At 43.2% G+C, this 21,171-nt stretch overlaps 1 protein-coding gene across 1 annotated transcript; it reads left to right on the top strand.

Moving 5' to 3' along the window:
• Positions 1–216: 216 nt before the first annotated feature.
• On the top strand, positions 217–19,291 carry LOC145344377 (homeobox protein DBX2-like). Its single transcript, XM_080191505.1, has 4 exons — positions 217–538; positions 9,336–9,431; positions 17,131–17,330; positions 18,846–19,291. Exons 1-4 carry the CDS (start codon positions 217–219, stop codon positions 19,158–19,160), a joined length of 933 nt encoding a protein of 310 aa, XP_080047631.1. The 3' UTR covers positions 19,161–19,291.
• The last annotated feature ends 1,880 nt before the right edge of the window (positions 19,292–21,171 follow it).

The following is a 21,171-nucleotide window of genomic DNA, read 5'->3' as shown; positions in this document are numbered from 1 at the left end:
TTCAGGCCAATCGCATCACATCCTGCACCCAGACTCACTCCAGACTTTCCCAAAAGTTGCAACATTTAGGAAGAGTCACTTATCACCAAAGGAACTTCGCTGTTTCTAACTTGCTTTGGAAGAGTGAGAGAGAAAGAAATTGGTCACCACATTCGTTGGCCCCCTTCCTCCTACACCTCCCACCCCCCCCCCCCCCCCGCCCTGTTTCTTCTCACCATGCTGCCAAGTCCGGTTCCAGCACCGGCAGTGTCCTGGGAAGCACCTCCTCTCCTCCACTCACCTCAGCTCCCCGCATTCCACAACTTGGGCAAGAGTTTTCTCATTGACAATTTGCTCCGGGTAAATGCCCCTCTGAGCCGCCCGCTCCGGCCGATCCCTGCCAACCCAGCTCCAGTGAAAGTGCCCCAGACTGCGGAACAAATCGGCCCACCGGGAGGTCCACATCCGACAAGACCCTCCTTTCAGCTCGTTAACCCCTCAGACAAGCAGCCTGCTCCAGTCACCTCCACCAGCCACACAGTCTCATATCCTGAAATAGGTAAGATTTCACTCTTTATTCTGCAGGCCTCATCAATACTTTCACAGTAACTTTTTTGCAGTGTTAATGCAAGCCTACTCGTGACACTGATAAAATATTACTCGAAGATATAAGTGCCTCCATAATTTCCACTCAATTTGGTAAGTACTATAATTTTGCCTGCAAGCGTTTCATGCAGACACATTCCTTAAAATATTGTTGCTACTGTCTAATTGCACTGAACGTTTTGGATAACTTAATTACTTATTCAACAATGCTCACACACAATTCTGCAAGAAAATTAGAAGGATAAAAGACGTACAATTCTGCAATTTACTCAATATTCGAAGTCATAGTATAATTTTATTGTACTGTGGATGCTTCTGTAGATTCAGCTAAAAACCAAATGCTATACAATTCCTAAGGGTTTGTGGATTTGTGCTTTGACGGCTGCAATTCATAAAGTTACTTTAGCATCGAATGCAAAACAGATTCAGATCAACATTGACACAAAAGTAACCATGATTAGACTATACTAAATGCAAGTGGCGACAACCCCAATGCGTTGCAAGATACAATATAACTCCCGCCCAGTGCAAAGCCAGATCTGAAAATCTCACTGGCGTCTCCTAAGCTGTTTCTGTATCGTTCAGAAGAATAAGGCCATCTGAACATCGAAAAGTCTGTACTACAAATGAAAGAAAGTGAGAGGACTGCGGGGTGGGGACTTCTTTCAAACTCCAACATTTTGCCTTTATCAGAGTGTATCTGTTCCAGCCTTAAGGTGCTGTGTTTCTGTTTTTTTATTTGTGTAAAACAGGAGCAGCCCGGGGAGCTGAGTTCCTTACTGTGACAAACAGCAGTGTACAGTTGGCAGTATAACTCCAACTTGATGGTTGCACATTTCACAATACCAAGCTGAAACTGGTGACCAGACGCATTTTGCATCTACCACACAAAGATACAAAAAAAATCACCACTCTATAACTTCTGAGAAGACGCAACGCTATTCGACCACCCCACACACGGTGCCTGCAACGTGAACAAGCAAATTGTGCCCACACGTATTGCATGTATGAGAAATGGGTTCAGCTTTGCATCAATGCAAATGCTCGCCAGAACTGAATTTGCCAGGAGACCTGAAATCAGGTCCGAATGATTGTCATTTTCCCCTAATTTCCCAGTGATTACAGCAAAGCCTACGAGGGTTCTCAGATGCATGTTAGAGTCCAGGGAACATTTTTTCAAATTTCTGTTAGTATTAACATTTCAATCAGCTTTTAGATGGAGAGGGAATGTTACATACTGGCACATCCCATGCTCCAGGACTAAATGCTGAGAGACAAGGCAGCTGACAAAGGCCTTTTAGCCGCAGTACACCCTGCAGCTCAGGCCTAGAGGGGCTGGAAACTGAGTGAAACTGTGGTTTGACGTGTAATGGATATTGTAAATATTGATTGTAATTATAAATGCCATGAGTAACATACAACATGGGAAGAAACTGATTTGTTTGCACCTTATGTAATATTAACTTTGACAGTCACGTAATATGCTCCTAACAATTTTATTAATATAGTGTATGTTTGGAAAATGAATCAGATGGAGGGGAGACTTCACACATATCCAAGATCTTACACAAAACTTCAATTTCCCTAATCAGTGGATGAATTGACTCAACGACCTTTTGAAGACATACCAATTACAAAGTAGTGACACAGAAAGGACACAGAAATATCCAATTACACTGTTCTATTATTCCAGAATGTGGGGAAGCATTTAACAAATATAAATGTCCTTTAAAGGTGTTTGAAAGTGAATATAAATATATTCATGCATCTCCGTCATAACACAAGAGCAGAAATTGGAACTATAACAACCAAATAGGACTTGTGCAATTACTGTTTCCTTGGCAATTAAAAAGCCATGTCATAAAGTGCTAACCCTCATTCACAATTTCAACATCATTAGTAATTTTAAATGTGAAATATTATAAATGATCATAGATATTATAAGTTATAAAGAAAATCTGGGTTGCAGAAACATTAATAGAGAAGAACGGAAACATTCAGCAACGTAATGTTCAAATATTAATCAAATATTCAACATTTTGACACTAGTCGATTTTTTTTCTGTGTGCTGATTGGTGTACTTCAATATTTTCTTTTTCAAATGAATTCCCGTATTTCATGTGACTTTACGCAGCTTCCCAGTGATATCCATAAACAACACAAGAGAAGTATTCCTCTGTGCCATTCAGATGAAACCATGAACTGTATTAAAATTTATTATGAAGAAAAATTGAAAACTTGCCAACAGTTGGATTGTGAATTTTGTAATGATACATCCTGGGTTTAAAGAGATAATAATATGTGGATCTAAGTTAGTTAAAGTTCAGCAGCAGGTGATTCCCTCTGTGAGATCAGTTCTCATTTGTGTGTGTATTAGTTACAGCAGACTTTTCAAGTATTCTGTGTGGAACCACCTTTAAAAATAGTCACAGAACACATTTTATTAAAGTTTCTGGGGAAAGGCAGCAGTTATACTCTCAGCTCTTCTCCAGAATCTAAATATTAAGAATTAATATTTTTATATTAATATTAAAAATTAAAGGCAAATAATTTTGAGATTGTGTCCAAATCCCAGAAAAGGAATCCATGGGGAGTTCTGTCCACTAGGGCATGCAACCTTATATAAACAGCTTTATGATTTTTGTCCCAAAGAGTTGTAAGAGATAACCACATTTGCAGTTACATAGAATAAAACAAAATGCACATGAAAACAATATTTAATTAGATTTATAAAAAATACATTTTAAAATCATGGTGAAATACTTAAAAGTCTATATATTGAACTTAAACTTAGAATCAATTCCAGTGGATAGAGATTTGTAAATTCCCCATACCTGTTAGACTTTGGTAAACACTGCCAATTCTAATAACTGCAACATACTTTATTCATTTATGGGATGTGGATGTTAATAGTTAGGCCAGTATTTATTGCCCACCACTAGTTGCCCTTGGGCCGGTGGTGGTGAGCTGCCTTCTTGGACCACTACAGTCCATGTGGTGTAGGGAAGGAATTCCAGGATTGTGATCCAGTGACAGTGAAGGAAAGGTCATATATTTCCATGTCAGGATGGTGGATGATTTGGAGGGGAGTTTGCAGCTGGTGGTGTTTCCAGGTGTCTGTTATCCTTGTTCTTCTAGGTGGTAGTGATCATGGGTTTGGAAGGTGCTGCCTAAGCAATGTTGGTGAGTTCCTGCAGTATGTTTTGTCGACGGTACACATTGCTGTCACTGTTTGTCGGTGGTGAAGGGAGTAAATGTGTGTGGGAGGGGTACCAGTCAAATGGGCTGATTTGTCCTGCATGGCATTGAGCTTCTTGATTGTTGTTGGAGCTGCACTCATCCAGACAAATGGAGTGTATTCCATCACACTCCTGACTTGTGCCTTGTAGATGATGGGGAGACTTAGGGGAATCAGCAGGTGAATTACTCACCATAGGATTCCATGCCCCTGATCTGCTTGCTTAACCATAATTTGTATGGCTTGTCCAGTTCATTTTCTGGTCAGTGGTAACTCCAGGATGTTGATAGTGGGGGATTCAATGATGGTAATGCCATTGAATGTCAAGGGGCAATGGTTAGATTCTCTGTTGATGCAGATGGTCTTTACCTGATGCTTGTGTGATGCTAATGTTACTTTCCACTGGTCAGCCCATCCTGGATATTGTCCAGGTCTTGCTGCATTTGAACGTGAACTGCTTCAGTATCTGAGGAGTCACAAATGTGCAGTCATTAGTGCACCCCCACTTTTGATCTTATAATGAAAGGGAAGTTTTTGATGAAGGAGCTGAAAATGGTTGGGGCTAAGTCACTACCCTGAGGAACTCCTGCAGTGATGTCCTGGAACTGAAATCATTGACCTCCAATCACTGCCATCTTCCTTTGCGTCAGGTATGACTCCAACCAGTGGAGGGCTTTCCCCCGACTCCTATTGACTCCAGTTTTATTGTTATATTTATTCATCAGTCAAACACTGTCTTGATGTTAAGTGCAGTCTTGCCACACCTCTGGAGTTCAGCTCTTTTGTCCATGTTTGAACCAAGGCTGTAATGAGGTCAGGAACTGAGTGACTCTGGAGGAACTCAGACTGGTTGTAATTGAGTTAATGCTGCTTGATAGCACTGTTGATGACCCCGTTCCATCATTTTAATGATGATCAAGAGTAGATTGATGGGGTGGTAATTGGCCAGGTTGGATTTGCCCTGTATCTTGTGTACAAGACATATCTGAGCAATTTTTCACATTGCCAAGTAAATGCCAGCGTTGTTGCCGTACTGGAACAGTTTAGCTAGGGGTATAGCAGCCTAGCTGGAGCACAAGTCTTCAGGATGACTGCCGGAATATTGTCAGACACATAGCCTTTGCAGTATCCAGTGCCTTCAGTCATTTCTTCATATGAAATGTTGAGTGAATCGAATTGGATAAAGATTGACATCAGTGACACTGGGAAATTCTGGATGAGGTCCTAGGCCACTAGGACTAGACAAGATGCATCCACAGATACTAAGGAAAGTAAGAGTGAAAATTGTGAAGACACTGGCCATAATTATACAATCTTTCTTAGATACAAGTGTCACACCCTTGCGCTAAGTTCCAGGCCAGAAACGCCAAGATATTCGCGGAGATAACCTAGATCCTAAGTTTAACATTTGATTTTGGCATGGGAGAACATAAGGTGTTTCACTTCAGGAATGTTTCAAGTGACTCCCTAGGAAGTTTTTATCAAACTAAGTTTATTTAAGAACATAGTTAAAACTTAACAAAAAGAATTAGCATAACTTTTACCAATTACAAGAATTAACAATGCAAACTTTAACCACTAGCTATCGCTGTTGTTCCAAGTCAAATACCATCCCACACCCTTCTGCAGATTTGGCACAAAAACAAGTATGCACATACGATGCTGGATTTTCAGCATTTTTACACCTGGTGTCAATTGAACCTTTGAATGTTGGATCAATTCTCGGAGGCTTCCCAGTCCCAGAATTTTCAGCAAGCATCCACTGACAGAGGCAGAGACACTGCCTTCTTCCACCAGCTTCTAGCAGCAACTGAGAACCAAAACTAAAAACTGGACTTTTCTGTGGAAAAAATACTATCCCCAGGCATATCACCTGACCTGTCAATTATTTCAAAATCGAGCTCCACTCATCAGTCCCCAAAGGACCATTAAACCACAGAACACTGCATTAGTCCAGATTAAAATCAGTATGATGTCCATTATATTGCTTCAGTAACAATTAGAGGACACTGGTTACAGGTATCATAGCACCAATAAAATGCTAGCACCTGCTTGAAAAACCTGCAGAGAAACATGATTAAAATACATTTCGTAAAGGCACTGGATCGTCACACTTGTTCAAAAAAAAAGGTTTAAGGACATGCCCAGCAACTACAGACCACGCAGTTTAACCTTGATAGTGGGAAGCTTTTCAAAACAGTGATTCAGGACAAAATTAACAGTTACTTGGGCAAATATAGATTAACTAAGGAAAGTCAGCATGGATTTGTTAAGGGGAAATCATATTTAACTCGCTTGAGTTTTTTGATGAAGTAATATAATGTTAGTGCTGTTGATGTATCATAAAAGGACTGCTAAAAAGCATTTGATAAACTGCCACAGAATCATATAATTGCTACAGTGCAGAAGGAGGCCATTTGGCCCATCAAGTCTGCACCAATCACAATCCCCAATCCTATTCCTGTAACCATACATATTTATCCTGCTAATCCCCAACACACTAAGGTTGGATATGGGAGGAAACTGGACCATCCAGAGGAAACCCATGCAGACATGGAGAGAATGCAAACTCCACACAGACAGTGACCTGAGGCCAGAATTGAACCCAGGACCCTGGCGCTGTGAGGCAGCAGTGCTTACCACTGTGTCACTGTGCTGCCCCAGAATAGATTTCCCACCTCGTGGAATAAAAAGATATAAAATTGGCTGAGAGACAGAAAACACAGAGTAGTGGTGAAAAGTTGCCTTTTGGATTGAGGGAAGGTTTTTAGTGGGTTTCTACAGTTGTCAGTATTAGAACCCCTGTTTTCCCTGATATATATTAGTAATGATGTGGGTATGCCGGCGTTGGACTGGCGTAAACACAGTAAAACGTCTGACAACACCAGGTTTCAGTCCAACCAATTTATTTGATAATAGACTCACAAGCTTTCAGGGTTAGTCCCTTTGTCAGGTGAATGGAGAGTTCTGGCCTCAGACAGAGCATATAAAGCACAGACAGTTTAGAGAAACTGTGCTTTATATGCTCTGTCTGAGGCCAGAACTCTCCATTCACCTGACGAAGGGACTAACCCCGAAAGCTTGTGAGTCTATTATCAAATAAATCGGCTGGACTAAAACCTGGTGTTGTCAGACTTAATATATTAGTAACCCAGCCATGGCCCAGTTACAAAGTTTGCGCATGAGGCAACACTTGGAAACATTGTCAGTGGTGTGGAGGATAGTGTTAAATTTCACAAGAGCAGGCAGGTTGGAGGAAATGCTGGACAAGTGACAATGCTAACCACTGTGCCACCGTGCTGCCATGATTATCCATCATTTTGGATTTAGGAGTGGCATGGTGGCACAGTGGTTAGCACTGCTGTCTCACAGTGCCAAGGGACCCAAGTTCAATTCTGGCCCAGGGGTCACTACCTCTGTGGTTTGCACATTCTCCCCATATCTGTGTGGGTTTCTTTCGGGTACTCCGGTTTCCTCCCACAATCCGAAGATGTGCGGGTTAGGTTAGAACCATAGAAGAACCATAGAAAATTTACAGCTCAGAAACAGGCCTTTTGGCCCTTCTTGTCTGTGCCAAATCATTTTTTGCCTAGTCCCACTGACCTGCACATATCCCTCCACACCCCTCTCATCCATATACCTGTCCAAGTTTTTCTTAAATATTAAAAGTGACCCCGCATTTCCCACTTTATCCGGCAGCTCATTCCACTCTCCCACCACTCTCTGTGTGAAGAAGCCCCCCCCCCCAATATTCCCTTTAAACTTTCCTCCTTTCACCCTTAACCCACGCCCTCTGGTTTTTTTCTCCCCTAGCCTCAATGGAAAAAGCCTGCTTGCATTCACTGTATCTATACCCATCAAAATCTTATACACCTCTATCAAATCTCCGCTCATTCTTCTTTGGGCATTGACTGGGCATGTCAGGGGATTAGCAGGGTAAGTATGTGGGGTTACAGGAATAGGTCCTGGATGGGATTGTGGTCGGTGCATACTTGATGGACTGATTGGCCTACTTCTTCACTGTAAGGATTCTACGATTCTATGAATATAAAGTAAATGGCACAGTTCTAAAGGTGCACAGGGACCTGGGTGAATATGTGTACAAATCATTGAAGGTGGCAGGACAGATGAGAGAGTGGTTAAGAAAACAGACAGCATCCTGGGCTTTATAAATAGGGCCATAAAATGCAAAAGCAAGGACACTATGATGAAGCTTTATAAAACACTGGGGTGGCCCCAACCAGAATATTGTATCCAGTATTAGGTAACAAGCTTCAGGATGGATATAAAGGTTTTAGACGGTGCAGAGAAGATTCACCAGAATGCTTCCAGGGATGGGGAAGTTCAGTTACATGGATTGATCAGAGAAGTTGGGGGTGGTTGGGGCTGGTTAGATGCATTGGCCATGCTAAAATTTTCCTTCAGTATACCCGAACAGGAATGTGGCAACGAGGGGATTTTCAGAGTATCTTCATCTCAGTGTTAATGTAAACCTACTTGTGGCACTAATAAACTTTTTACTTTTACTTTACTCCCTGGAAAAGAGAAAGTTGAGAGGAGATCTGATAGAGATGTTGAAAATCAGGAGGGTTCTGGACAGTGCAGACAGGGAAAAACTGTTCCCAATCTGGGACAGTTCCCAGAATCAGAGGACATGGATTTAAGATAAGCTGATGAAACAATGGCAACAAGAGTAAAACCCTCTTGACACAGCAAGTGGTTAGGATCTGGAATCCGTTGTCTGAGAGGGTGATGGAGACGGAGTTCAGTGGTGGCTTTCAAAGTAGACTTCATCACCTAACGTAAAGTTTATTTATTAGTCACAAGTAGGTTTACAATCACACTGTAATGAAGTTACTGTGAAAAACCCCTCGTCACCACACTCTGGCGCCTGTTCGGGTATACTGAGGGGGAATTTAGCATGGCGGACACACCTAACCAGCACATCTTTTGGACTGTGGGAGGAAACTGGAGCACCGGAGGAAATACGCGCAGGTACAGGGAGAATGTGCAAACTCCACACATACAGTGACCCAAACCAGGTCCCGAATGGGAACCTCGTCCCTGGTGCTGTGAGGCAGCAGTACTAACCACTGTGCCATCCCGCAGAGAAAAGAGAAAGTTCTGCAGGGGAATGGGCGCATTGGTGTAGGGGATTTTCACAGTAACGTCATTGTAGTGTTAATGTTACTTGTGACACTAATAATTAAGCTTTCTGGCAGACAGTGGAAGAACGGGCACAATGGGCCAAATGGCCTGTCTCTCTCTCTCTCTCTGCGTTGTAACCATTCTGTCATTTAATATTATTCTGTAGTGGCGGCCAACGAAAACGCAAAAATGACACACCGAAATTCGTTTCCTTCTGATTTACAGAACAGATTAGTACACCAGAGTGATTAATGGGTAGATTATTGCAGTGCTACTGGTTTTAAGAAATGCTTTTTCGTTGCAAGTTAGCTGAAATACCGCTGATCTAATTTTTTAATTTCTGGATTTAATTTTTTTTCTGCAGCTTTATCCAAATGTTTCCTGCCGACTTTCCCCCAGATCTTCCTGGCTTGCTGCGGTGGGTCCTGTCAGCAGCCGGTCTCCCCCACTGCTTTTCCGAGTAAGTTTTTGTGATGCATCAGTAACGCCTGATGTGTTTTGTATACCGTAGCAATACGATTTCATGTGGTCTGAAAAATGGTTACAAGTCAAACGCCACGTTTCGCCTTCACAACGTGTCAACATTTCAATGTGCTAAAAATCAGTCTTCAGGCTGACGTTTTGCAGATTTCCATCCTGAAGCCAACATTGCAAGAACATGTACGGCACTGTAATGTTCTATGAATACTACTTAAAATGTACCAACACTATTCCCAGTTAATCTATTCCAATACTTTGCATTGTATCGTCATTCACCCCGGGGAAAACATGATTTTCCTTTCTAGTTTGTTTAAAAATAAGAACATTTCTAAAATATATCAGGGGCAATTAACTAATGTTACATGCATTTAAAGGGCGCCAGTGGTTTTATTCTGTGATGGTTTGGCTTACTGAAGGCATTGTGACATTAAATCAAACCGGCTGTTCAGATTTGCACTGGCTAAATGGCTTTTTCTTTAAAAAAAAACACACCCCGAAAGGAGAGTTGCCAATTTGAATGCTTCTTGACAAGCGAGGCAGCAAATTCTGGCTGTTTAATGGTCTGAGTCTCTCCCTGAGCTGTTTTTCGGGGGCTGCCACTTTCCCACAGAGCGTTTTACACGGCCAAGGCTCCGGTACAATGGTCAACGGGACCGTGACCAATCGCCACTTTCACTCCCTTCATCCACACGCGACCTCGTCACTATTTTTCACAGTGCGGATGAACTTTCTAAATCAGCTTGCATTAAGAAAGCACTGGACCCTTGGGAGGGGAGGGGGGATGGGGTCAGGCGCCCTTTCCGACTGCCATAAATAAAGCTCTTGTTCGCCACTCTTCACTCTGTCTCTCACATTCCAATTGAGGGAACCCGCCAACCACACTCATTGAGACTCAGTTCATTGAAACAGAAATGAAATCGACTTTTATAGACTTTCTTTAGCTGAAGCGGGTAGACTGTCCTGTCTTACCTGACTACAAGTCAGCGGATGAATCGAGTTTAGAAACAAAAAGCTGTCCTAATCATGCGGGGGATTAAATCCCCAGTCAATCAAAAGCCCAATATTTATTTATTACTGTCACAAGTAGGCTTACATTCTCACTGCAATGAAGTTACTGTGAAAATCCCCTGGTCTCCACATTCTGGTGCCTGTTCGGATACACTGAGGGAGGATTTAGCGTGGCCAATTCATCCAACCTGCACATCTTTTGGGCTGTGGGAGGAAACCCATGCAGACACGGGGAGAATGTGCAAACTCCACACACAGTGACCCAAGCTGGGAGTCAAACTCGGATCTCTAGCGCTGTGAGGCAGCAGTGCTAATCACTCTGCCACCATAGACCATCCCATTCCCAATAACAAGTTACAATTCTATCGGGCACCACACACATGGCTTACATCCAAGCATGCAACAAGTAACTTTCATATATAAGAGAGAGGGAAAGAAAAGGTCAGTTTGGACAAAGCTGACAGAGTGCTTGAAATGTTCAGCAGATTTTTAAAAGCAGAATGGGAGGGGGTAATGGTGAAGGATTATAGGAAAGAATTCCAGAGGGTCGGGACTCTGTGGCCCAAAACAGAGTCTGCTAATGCTGGAGCAAAGAGGAAAGGAAGTCCAGAATCAGAGGAGTGCAAATGTGAACATGGGACTGAAGGCAGTCTCGGAATGAAGATGGAAGTGAGTCATTGTGGCATTGAAGACAGACGAAAGGATCTTTGTCGGGCTATGGAGAGCTTGGTAAGGACCAAGGTGATGAACAGGCTCAGACTTTGTTCGGGGAAGTGTATGGTAGGTACATTGCGAAAGAGTTGCAATGTGTAGTGAGTGGAAATAGTGGGGAGTGAAGGGGTAGAGAGGAGTGTAGGAGGGTTGAGTGTCTGTTGAGAAAGTTATCAAACCCTCATGTGGTATTTTGGAGAGTTAGATGCTGAAATGGAGAAAGGTGCTCTAAATGACAGAATCCCCGCTGTGCAGAAGAAGGCTATTTAACCCATCGGGTCTGCGCCAACTCTCTGACAGGGCATCCTTTCCAGGCCTTATCCCTGTAATCCCATTTATTTACATCGCTAATCCCCCTAACCTACACATCTTGGGATACTAAGGGGCAATTTAGCATGGCCAATCAACCTAATCCGCACATCTTTGGAGTGTGGGAGGAAACCAGAGCACCTAGAGGAATCCCATGCAGACACGGGGAAAACATACAAACTCCGCACAGACAGTGAACCAAACTAGGAGTCGAACCTGGGTCCCTGGCGCTGTGAGGTAGCAGTGCTAACCCCACTGTGCCATCTTGCCACCTAAATGAGGAAAGTATGCAAAAAGAGGAAATTCAACTCATGATCCACCGATGTATTGAGGCTAATATCTTGCATCTGCTTATTTAAGAATTATAAAAACAGTTACAAACTAGATGTATGGTTGTAGCTTATATGACTCCGCCTAAGGGTTGCCATTCTATATAAATTGCTTTATTCGTTCTCTGAACAATGATTGAAACTAGAGTAGTGAGCTCCAGTAAGTGGGAAAAGATACTTTTACTTGTAGTGTATTTTGCCTTCTCAGCCGAGTATAGGTTCCATTCTAACTGGTTGGGGCAGTTTATTGAAGGAGCCCCTGTAGGGATCCTCCTCCTCTGTCAATCATCCCACATTCATGAATCTGGTCGAAATTAGTACAGCTGAATGAACCTATGACTATTTAAGGGTATGTGCTGAATGGACGCAGACTGATTTGTTGTACAGAGAATGGGTACATCCATCATACTGGCCTTTTACCTCCAGTAATGACACAATAACATATAAATGATTCCTACTTTTGATATTGATAGCAATTTAATATGTGCACCCCTCTGACTTTCAGTCAGACAAACTTAATTTTATAGACAAAAGCTGTTTAAATCTGTATTTGCCTTTGATTTAGATAATTACCCTATTAAATACCAAACTTCACTTTTGGGTTCCAACTCTTTATAATACTTTTCCATAATCTTTTGATTTAAAGCTTTTATTTACTTGATGTCAACAGGCCATATCATGATTTAACTTATCATCTGGGCAGATACTTACAGGAGGCTTCCACTGAGTGTTAAGATCGGACTGAGGTTACCCACTATCTCTGTAGCTACTTCCTTTAATATCTCAGGATGCATTCATCAGGATGTGGAGATGCCAGCGTTGGACTGGGGTAAACACAGTAAGAAGTCTGACAACACCAGGTTGGTTGGACTTAAACCTGGTGTTGTCAGACTTCTTACTGCAGTCAGCAGGTCCAGGGCACCTATCACTCTTTAACCCCATTAGATTTCCTGGTATTTCTGCTCTTGGGTGACACAGTAGCACAGTGGTTAGCACTGCTGCCTCACAGCACGAGGCACCTGAGTTCAATTCCTGGCTGGGTCACTGTCTGTGTGGAATCTGCATGTTCTCCCCTTGTCTGCATGGGTTTCCCCTGAGTGCTCTGGTTTCCTCCCACAGTCTATTTAACAATGATTAGCAGACTCAAGATACTAATCTTTGGGTCACATAGCATTCTCCCCTCCCCATCCACCAGCGGGGTTTACAAATGCTCCCCACCAGTGGAGAACTGGTGTGTTCACCTGCCGGTGGGGACAGAAGCCAGTGAGAGCCTCCAGAAGGTCAGGGAAAGGGGGGGGGGGGGGGTTGCCCCTTTGGGCAGTGCCAGCCTGGCATCCTGGCACTGCCCACTGGGAAATGGGGTAGAGCCAGAGGGGACAAGACATATGGAGGGCGGGGTCTACGGTGGATTGACCAGTGATGGGTGGGACCTGCTGCCACTCTACAGTGGGATTGGTGGGGGAGGGAGTGATGGTACGATCGAGGTCGGCCATCAGGGGCGAGGGTTGGGGCTAGTCATGTGGGGGAGATCGGGACTGGCCCGGATGGGGCTGGGGGAGTTGTCTGGTAGGCCAGCAATTGGGAAGGGGACTCAGGAGGCTAGCATTCCGGAGGACGAAACCAGCTGCTGGCGAGAAGGGGACTTGGACAGTTAGCAGAAGACCAATGATGCGGGGGGGGGGGGGGGGGGGGGGGGTGTGTGTGTGTGTGTGTGTGTGGGGGAGGTGGCCAGTGTGTCTGCACCAATCTCCCTGCTGACAGTGGACGCAGTGGCCCACTCAGCAGCCTTATTCTGGCCTCTCCAGCCAGGAGGGGCCCCACTCCACAAGTTCTGACATGAGTCCCTCAGAGGCACTCTGTGATTTCCAGAGTGTCAGAGATTCATTCAGGTAAGTACATGCAAAAAAAAAGCGTGAGAAAATCTTCCATTTTCCCACCCGTTGGGCACTTAGCTGTTGTTTTGGGAGAATCCTGGCCATAATGTGACAAAGATTAGTTTTAGGCCAGAGGATTGGGGCACGTTTTAAGAACTAACAAAAGATGAGCAAACAAAATAAAGAGGGAGAAGATAAACTATGAGGGTAAACTAGAAACTAATATACAAATAAACAGCAAGAGTTTCTTTAAGCATATAAAAAGGAAGAGAGAGGCCAAAGTAAAGAATGGCTTCTTACAAAATGAGACTGGGGAAATGATGAGGACCCAAGAAATGGCAGAATAATTAAACAAATATTCTGCACCAGTCTTTACAGTGGAAGGCACTAATGATATTCCAATACATTATAATCAAGGGCAGAAAGTGGAGGAAATAAATACAATAACTATCAGGAGAAGCTAAGTTTATTTATTAGTGTCACAAGTAGGCTTACGTTAGCACCACAACAAAGTTACTGTGAAAATCGTCACACTCTGGCTCCTGTTCAGGTACACTGAGGGAGAATTTAGCATGGCCAATGCAGCTAACCAGCACGTCTTTCAGATGTGGGAGGAAACCAGAGTTTTCAGGGAAACCTGTGCAGACATGGGGAGAACATGCAGATTCCACACAGACAATGATATGCTAATCTGCTCCACACTGATTTCCAACACGGAGCTGATTACATGAAAAAACATCACCTGGGAGATTTGTGATTGGTGCATGCCTGTCACGAATCCAGCTAAAGGTCCCCACCACCTGCTGATATCTCAGGCAGCACAGCAGGCTGGGAGAATCCTGGCCTGTATGTTTTCTCTTTCAGTGTAATACTACCCTTAACTTCCTTGGTTAAACCATAGTTGATTTATCCCCTTCCTAGAGTCCTTCTTCCTCACTGGAATATATCTTTATTGTGAACCATGTGACAGCATCTAAATGTATTGTAGCTGTTCAGTGCTAGTTGAATGGACACAAGAACAACATGTGCATTTTTATGAGACCTTATGCCTGTCAGAAACATGCTAACATACTTCACATACAACAGATTACTTAAGTGTTTGTTATTTAGATGCACTTGGGAATCATTTGTGACCCACAGTTTTCCAACAACTATCTAGTCAATCTATTTTGATAGCATTGGGCCAGTAGAATACCAGTTAAATTCTGTACAATTCATTGAACGATGTGAGAGGATTTTTAACTCAACCTGATTCACTGGAAGGAGCAGAATGGGCATTGGTTTAACATTTCACCCAGAGGACAACACCTTTGACACTGGAAGACTCCTTCAGTATTTCACTGTAGTATAGTCCTATATTCAAAGCCTGAAGTGAAGTTTGGAGGAACGGGTGGAAATTCAAGCAAATGTGGGCAAAAAATAGAAGATATCTTATCAGTCACAAATTAAATCAGTTTGGTAATTTTTAAGCTCTCAATCTAGATTTATCATTCAAAGTCCATCCCTGTTTCACTGGCATCAAGAAAGAAGGAAGAGTTACTCTTACAATTGGGCTTTGGCTTTTGAATTATTGGAAACTTAGATGTTATCCTCGTCAGAACAAAGGTATCAGATCTCAGGAATTGTGATTCCGAAGAAAGTTTAAAAGAGCAATGCCTCGATTGGTGTTGAGAACTTACTCAAATGGATTCAAAACCCCACAGACATCATTTTAAAAATGAGCTGTAAACAGAAGCATTTTGCATAAAGGTTAATTGGCAGCAGGATGGTATTTATGAATTAGTATTTCCAGCACTGAGTGTTGTATGAAAGAAGTGGATTGAAATGGCAGCACGGTGGCACAATGGTTGGCACTGCTGCCTCACAGTGCCAGGGATCTGGGTTTAATTCTGGCTTTGGGTCACTGTCTGTGTGGAGTTTGCACATTCTCCCCATGCCTGTGTGGGTTTCCTCCAGATGCTCCAATTTCCTCCCACGGTCCAAAGATGTGCGAGTTAGATTGATTGGCCATGCTAACTTGATCCTAATGTCAGGGGATTAGCAGGGTAAATGTTTGGGGTTGCGGCAATGTGGTCTGGGAGGGATTGTGGTTGATTGCAGATTCAATGGGCCAAATAGCCTTCTTCTGCACTATAGGGATTCTATGATTCTACGAAAATCATACAGGAATCACTGACCTCAGTGCCTACCTACATTGCTAATAGAACATAGAACATAGAACATTACAGCGCGGAACAGGCCCTTCGGCCCACAATGTTGCGCCGACCAGTCTTATTTTTAAAAAGAAACATTGACCCACTAATCTAAACCAATCCCTTTTCGTCCATAAACCTATCCACCAATCTCTTAAACGCCCCCAAACTAGGCGCATTTACAACTGCAGCAGGCAGGGCATTCCAGTCCCTCACCACCCTCTGGGTAAAGAACCTGCCCCTGACATCCGTCCTATAACTACCCCCCCTTAATTTAAAGCCATGCCCCCTCGTGCTAGCTTTCTCCATCCGAGGAAACAGGCTATCACCATCCACCCTATCTAAACCTCTAATCATCTTATATGTTTCTATAAGATCCCCTCTTAGCCGCCTTCTTTCCAGTGAAAACAACCCCAAATCCCTCAGTCTCTCCTCATAGGACCTCCCCTGCATACCAGGCAACATCCTGGTAAACCTCCTCTGCACCCTCTCCAAAGCCTCCACATCCTTCCTGTAATGTGGGGACCAGAACTGCACACAGTACTCCAAGTGCGGCCGCACCAGAGTTGTGTACAGTTGCAACATGACGCTGCGACTCCTAAATTCAATCCCCCTACCAATAAACGCCAAGACACCGTACGCCTTCTTAACAACCTTATCTACTTGATTCCCAACTTTCAGGGATCTATGTACACATACACCTAGATCCCTCTGCTCCTCCACTCTATTCAAAGTCCTCCCGTTAGCCCTATACTCAACACATCTGTTATTCCTACCGAAATGGATTACCTCACACTTCTCCGCATTAAACTCCATCCGCCACCTCGCGGCCCAGCTCTGCAACCTGTCCAAGTCACCCTGCAAACTTCGACACCCTTCCTCACAATCTACCACACCTCCGACTTTGGTGTCGTCAGCAAACTTACTAATCCACCCAACTATACCCTCATCCAGATCATTAATAAAGATTACAAACAGCAGTGGCCCCAAAACAGATCCCTGATATGTCCCCCATTGTGCAAAACAGTGCATTTGAATCATTAAACTATAAAATCAACTCTGTAGAGCATAAATTACTGTGGAATATTACTGATGCAAGTCATACAAACAAATGCAAGATGCGACTAGATATGTTTCTGGAGAATGACTTGATTGAGGATGAGGGCTGAGATTAATCAATAAGTTTTGCAGGTTAAATGTTTTATTATCTTATTCCTAAGACTTGTAATTGTAAATATCTTTATTTCACTCCTTAGTTAGCAGTTCTTTCAGGAGCTGTGAATTTCCTCTTTGGCCCCAGGTTAGCCACAGCAAAGTGCGAAGAGGGATCCTGCGGAGAGTGGTCTTCTCTGAGGAACAACGGAAAGCACTGGAGAAAACCTTCCAGAAACAGAAATACATCAGTAAAACGGACAGGAAGAAACTGGCCACGCACCTTGGGCTGAAAGATTCACAGGTACCGTCAAACAGAATCTAAAATGGTTCACTATCAATTAGTAACAGCCTACATTTATAATCGAACCTTTGAAGTATTGAAATGGGCCATGCAATTCCCAAGGGCATTACAAATGAAAGAATGACACTGTAATTCCTGAACTCCAGGCCTGTGTATCGTGTGTCGGGGGGGGGGGGAGGGGGGGTGGTTTACTCCAAACCATGCTCCCACCACCCTTTCTGGAAGTTCCCAGGTAATTATTGCATGGAAATTGCCTCGGGGGAGTTCAAATTTCCGAGGTGGGAAACACATGAAGAATATTTTCAAGAATGTGATAAAACAGATAACCGAAACACTGCATAAGATTATACATTGCAGTGGCCTAATTATGACTTAAATTTTTTTTGCTCATTGTTATAACAGGGCCTGTGAATAACGCAAATGTTCACTTCCTTAAAGCAAATTTTACATAAAATGAAAGGAAGAATACTTAGAATACAAAAACCAGCTCTTATATGATAACCCACACTTTCAGGAGGATGGGGGTGGTGTCGAAAAGCTCAGTTGGTTAGTTGCCTACAGTGCGATATGAAGCCAGCAGTGCAGGTTCAATCCCTGTTCTGGATGTGATAGTTCATGAAGGTCTGTCTCCTTGTCTTGCCCACCTTTGTGAAGTGGTACTGCTTACCCCATTGCTGTTCTCTAATGAAGAGAGATGCCTGTGGTCTCTTTGTGAGCTATCGCCTTATTGTATTGATATTCAGGAATGGAAACCATAGGCGAGATCTTGAGCCCACATCCCCGGACAACGTAATTGGTGGCGGGGACTCAATATCGAGTTGAACCCACAAGTTGTGATTCGAGATTGCGACTTCCGATTTTCTCCACCCTTCACCGATGATGTAATCAGGCTGAAGCCCAGAATGAGCGTGAACCTGATTTAAATACATTTGAATATATTTGAATCTGAGTGGTTAGCACTGCTACCTCTCAGCACCAGGGAGCCAGGTTCAATTCCGGCTTTGGGTCACTGTCTATGTGGAGTTTACACATTCTCCCCATGCCTGCGTGGGTTTCCTCCAGGTGCTCCGGTTTCCTCTCACATGCCAAAGATGTGCGGGTTAGGTTGAAAGGCAAGCAAAATTGCCCTTTAATATCAGGGGGACTAGTAGGGTAAGTAAGTGGGGTTACAGGGATAGGGCCAAGTGGGATTGTTACTGGTGCAGGCTTGATGGGCTGAATGGCCTCCTTTTGCACTGTAGGGATTCTATGATTCTATGAAGTCCTGTAGTGGGACTTGAACTCAGAGCTTCTTGACCAGGAATAGGAACACTACCCATTGCACCACAACATCGCCTTTGTTTTTGTCTGGGCTTCTAGATGGAAAACGGTCCCATCCTAATTCTTTCCAATGGTGTAATTTTCATATTGTAGTGTTTAATTAAACCATCTCTCCACATGCATTACTGGTTTAAACAATGCACCACAGGCAATCCACTAATTTAAATGCTCGCATTGATGTTTTTGACTCAAAAGGTTAAAATCTGGTTCCAGAATCGAAGAATGAAGTGGAGAAATACTAAGGAGAGGGAACTGCTTACACAAGGTTGTTCACCTGAGCAAACATTACAAGAGAAACCAGCTTCAACTTCTGACCTGAGCAACACCACTCCAAACAGCCCTGACAGGAAGGCACCACATGTAGAACAAGCATCTGTGTGCAAGCATGCTGCAATTTCGTCAATGTCCCAGCATGGTCACACTGCAGAGAACAGAGTGCCAGCTCTGCAAATCGAGTTGTTAGAGGCAGCTTTACATCCTCGCTCTGTACAGCATAAAAAGGACACCTGAACCTCAGTTCCCCAGTGGTCGCAAGTAGTCATCTTCCTCCACATTACTGCCCTATTCCATGTGTGATCTGTTTCTCTGGCTTTACCAGTGTTTAGAAGCCGGTTGAAGAGATATTCAGCGATTATAATACCAAGATGCTGACAATTTCTTTCATTCAGACACCGTTAAACATTGATTCATTTGTAAATTTTTCACAGTTTTCTCAGTTTGTTGATAAAATCCTTTTAGTGTTGACTGTAAGATATGAATCAAAGTTTTACATTAGGATTAATATTCTTCAAATTAAATTTGATCGTTGTACTGTGATACCCATTGACAATGTTTCTTGTAAAAAAACCTCAGCACAAAATAAAACCTCAACATAAAATTGCACTGTTTTTTGCATTATAACATTGACTTTAAAATGATGTATTTGATACATTTCAATCAACATAAATGTCAATGTGATTTTTTCTGTGTGGACGTAATGCAAAAAGAGCAAGGCAGCCTTGTACGACCACCTCTCTCAATCACCTCCGATATAATCGTCCAAAAACAAATTAATTATATAATCCAAAGTGATTTGATTTATTATTGTCACATACACTAACATACAGTGAAAAGTATTGTTTCTTGCACGCTATACAAAGCATACCATTCATAGAGAAGGAAACAAGAGAGTTCAGAATGTAGTGTTACAGTCATAACTAGGGTGTAGAGAAAAATCAACTTAATACAAGGTAAGTCCATTCAAAGTCTGACAGCAGCAGGGAAGAAGCTGTTCTTGAGACGGTTGGTATGTGACCTCAGACATTTGTATCTTTGCCCCGATGGAAGAAGGTGTAAGAAAGAATGTTTGGGGTGTATGGGGTCCTTTTCCGAGGCAGCAGCAAGTGTAGTCAGAGTCAATGGATGGGAGGCTGGGTTGCGTGATGGATTGGGCTACATTCACAACCTATAGTACTTCCTTGTGGTCTTGGGCAGAGCAGGAGCCATATTAAGCTGTGATACAACCAGAAAGAATGCTTTCTATGGTGCATCTGCAAAAGTTGATGAGAGTCATAGCTGACATGTGAAATTTCCTCAGTCTTCTGAGCACGTAAGCAGGTAAGACTGGTCTCCTAATGCTACCATGTTCAGAATGATTTGTTACGTTCGGAATTCCCTGATTGGGAAAGCTCAGTTTGAAACTATAAATATGATAGGTTGAATTTTCATTTCCTGCCACTGGCAGAAACAGAGGCGGATGGGGATCCGAAATTACTGGTGATGGCCACCATGATGGTTTCCCGAAACCGTTCCCAGCCTTGGCCATTTTTGCTGAGGGGGGATTTGGGGTTGCCGGGGCTACCCACTCACACAAAAGTGGGAATTTTACTGTCCCGCCCGCCATGGGAATCGGAGGGAGCAGGGTGTGGACCATGCAAAGGCTCATTGACCTTGGATGGGACTTTACGGTTTTGGGGTGAGTGCAGCCAAAAAAATCCTGCAGAAACGAAGTTGTACAAGACATTGGTGAGGCCACGCTTGGAGTACTGTATACACGTCTGGTCACCCTATTATAGAAAGGATATTATTAAACTAGAAAGAGTGCAGAAAACGTTTACTAGGATGCTACCGGAACTTGATGGTTTCAGTTATAAGGGGAGTCTGGATAGACTGGGACATTTCTTTCCCTGGAGTGTAGATGGCTGAGAAGTGATCGTATAGAAGTCTATAAAATAATAAGGGGCATAGATAAGCTAGATAGTCAACATCTTTTCCCAAATGTAGGGGACTCTAAAGCTAGAGGGCAAAGTTTCACAGTGAGAGGGGAGAGATACAAAAAGGGTCCAGAGGGGCAATTTTTTCACACAGAGAGTGATGAGAGTCTGGAATAGACGGCCAGAGGTAGTAGTGGAGTTGATATAATTTTGTCTTTTAAAAAGTATTTAGACAGTTACATGGGTAAGATGGGTATAGAGGGATATGGGCCAAATGTGATCAACTGGAACTAGCTCAGTGGAAAAAAAAAGGCTGGCATAGACAACTT

Source organism: Carcharhinus amblyrhynchos, chromosome 6 (genome assembly GCF_965287045.1).
Source record: "Carcharhinus amblyrhynchos chromosome 6, sCarAmb.v2.hapA, whole genome shotgun sequence".
Classification (NCBI taxonomy): domain Eukaryota; kingdom Metazoa; phylum Chordata; class Chondrichthyes; order Carcharhiniformes; family Carcharhinidae; genus Carcharhinus; species Carcharhinus amblyrhynchos.
This window is presented reverse-complemented; position numbering and strand designations above follow the sequence as displayed.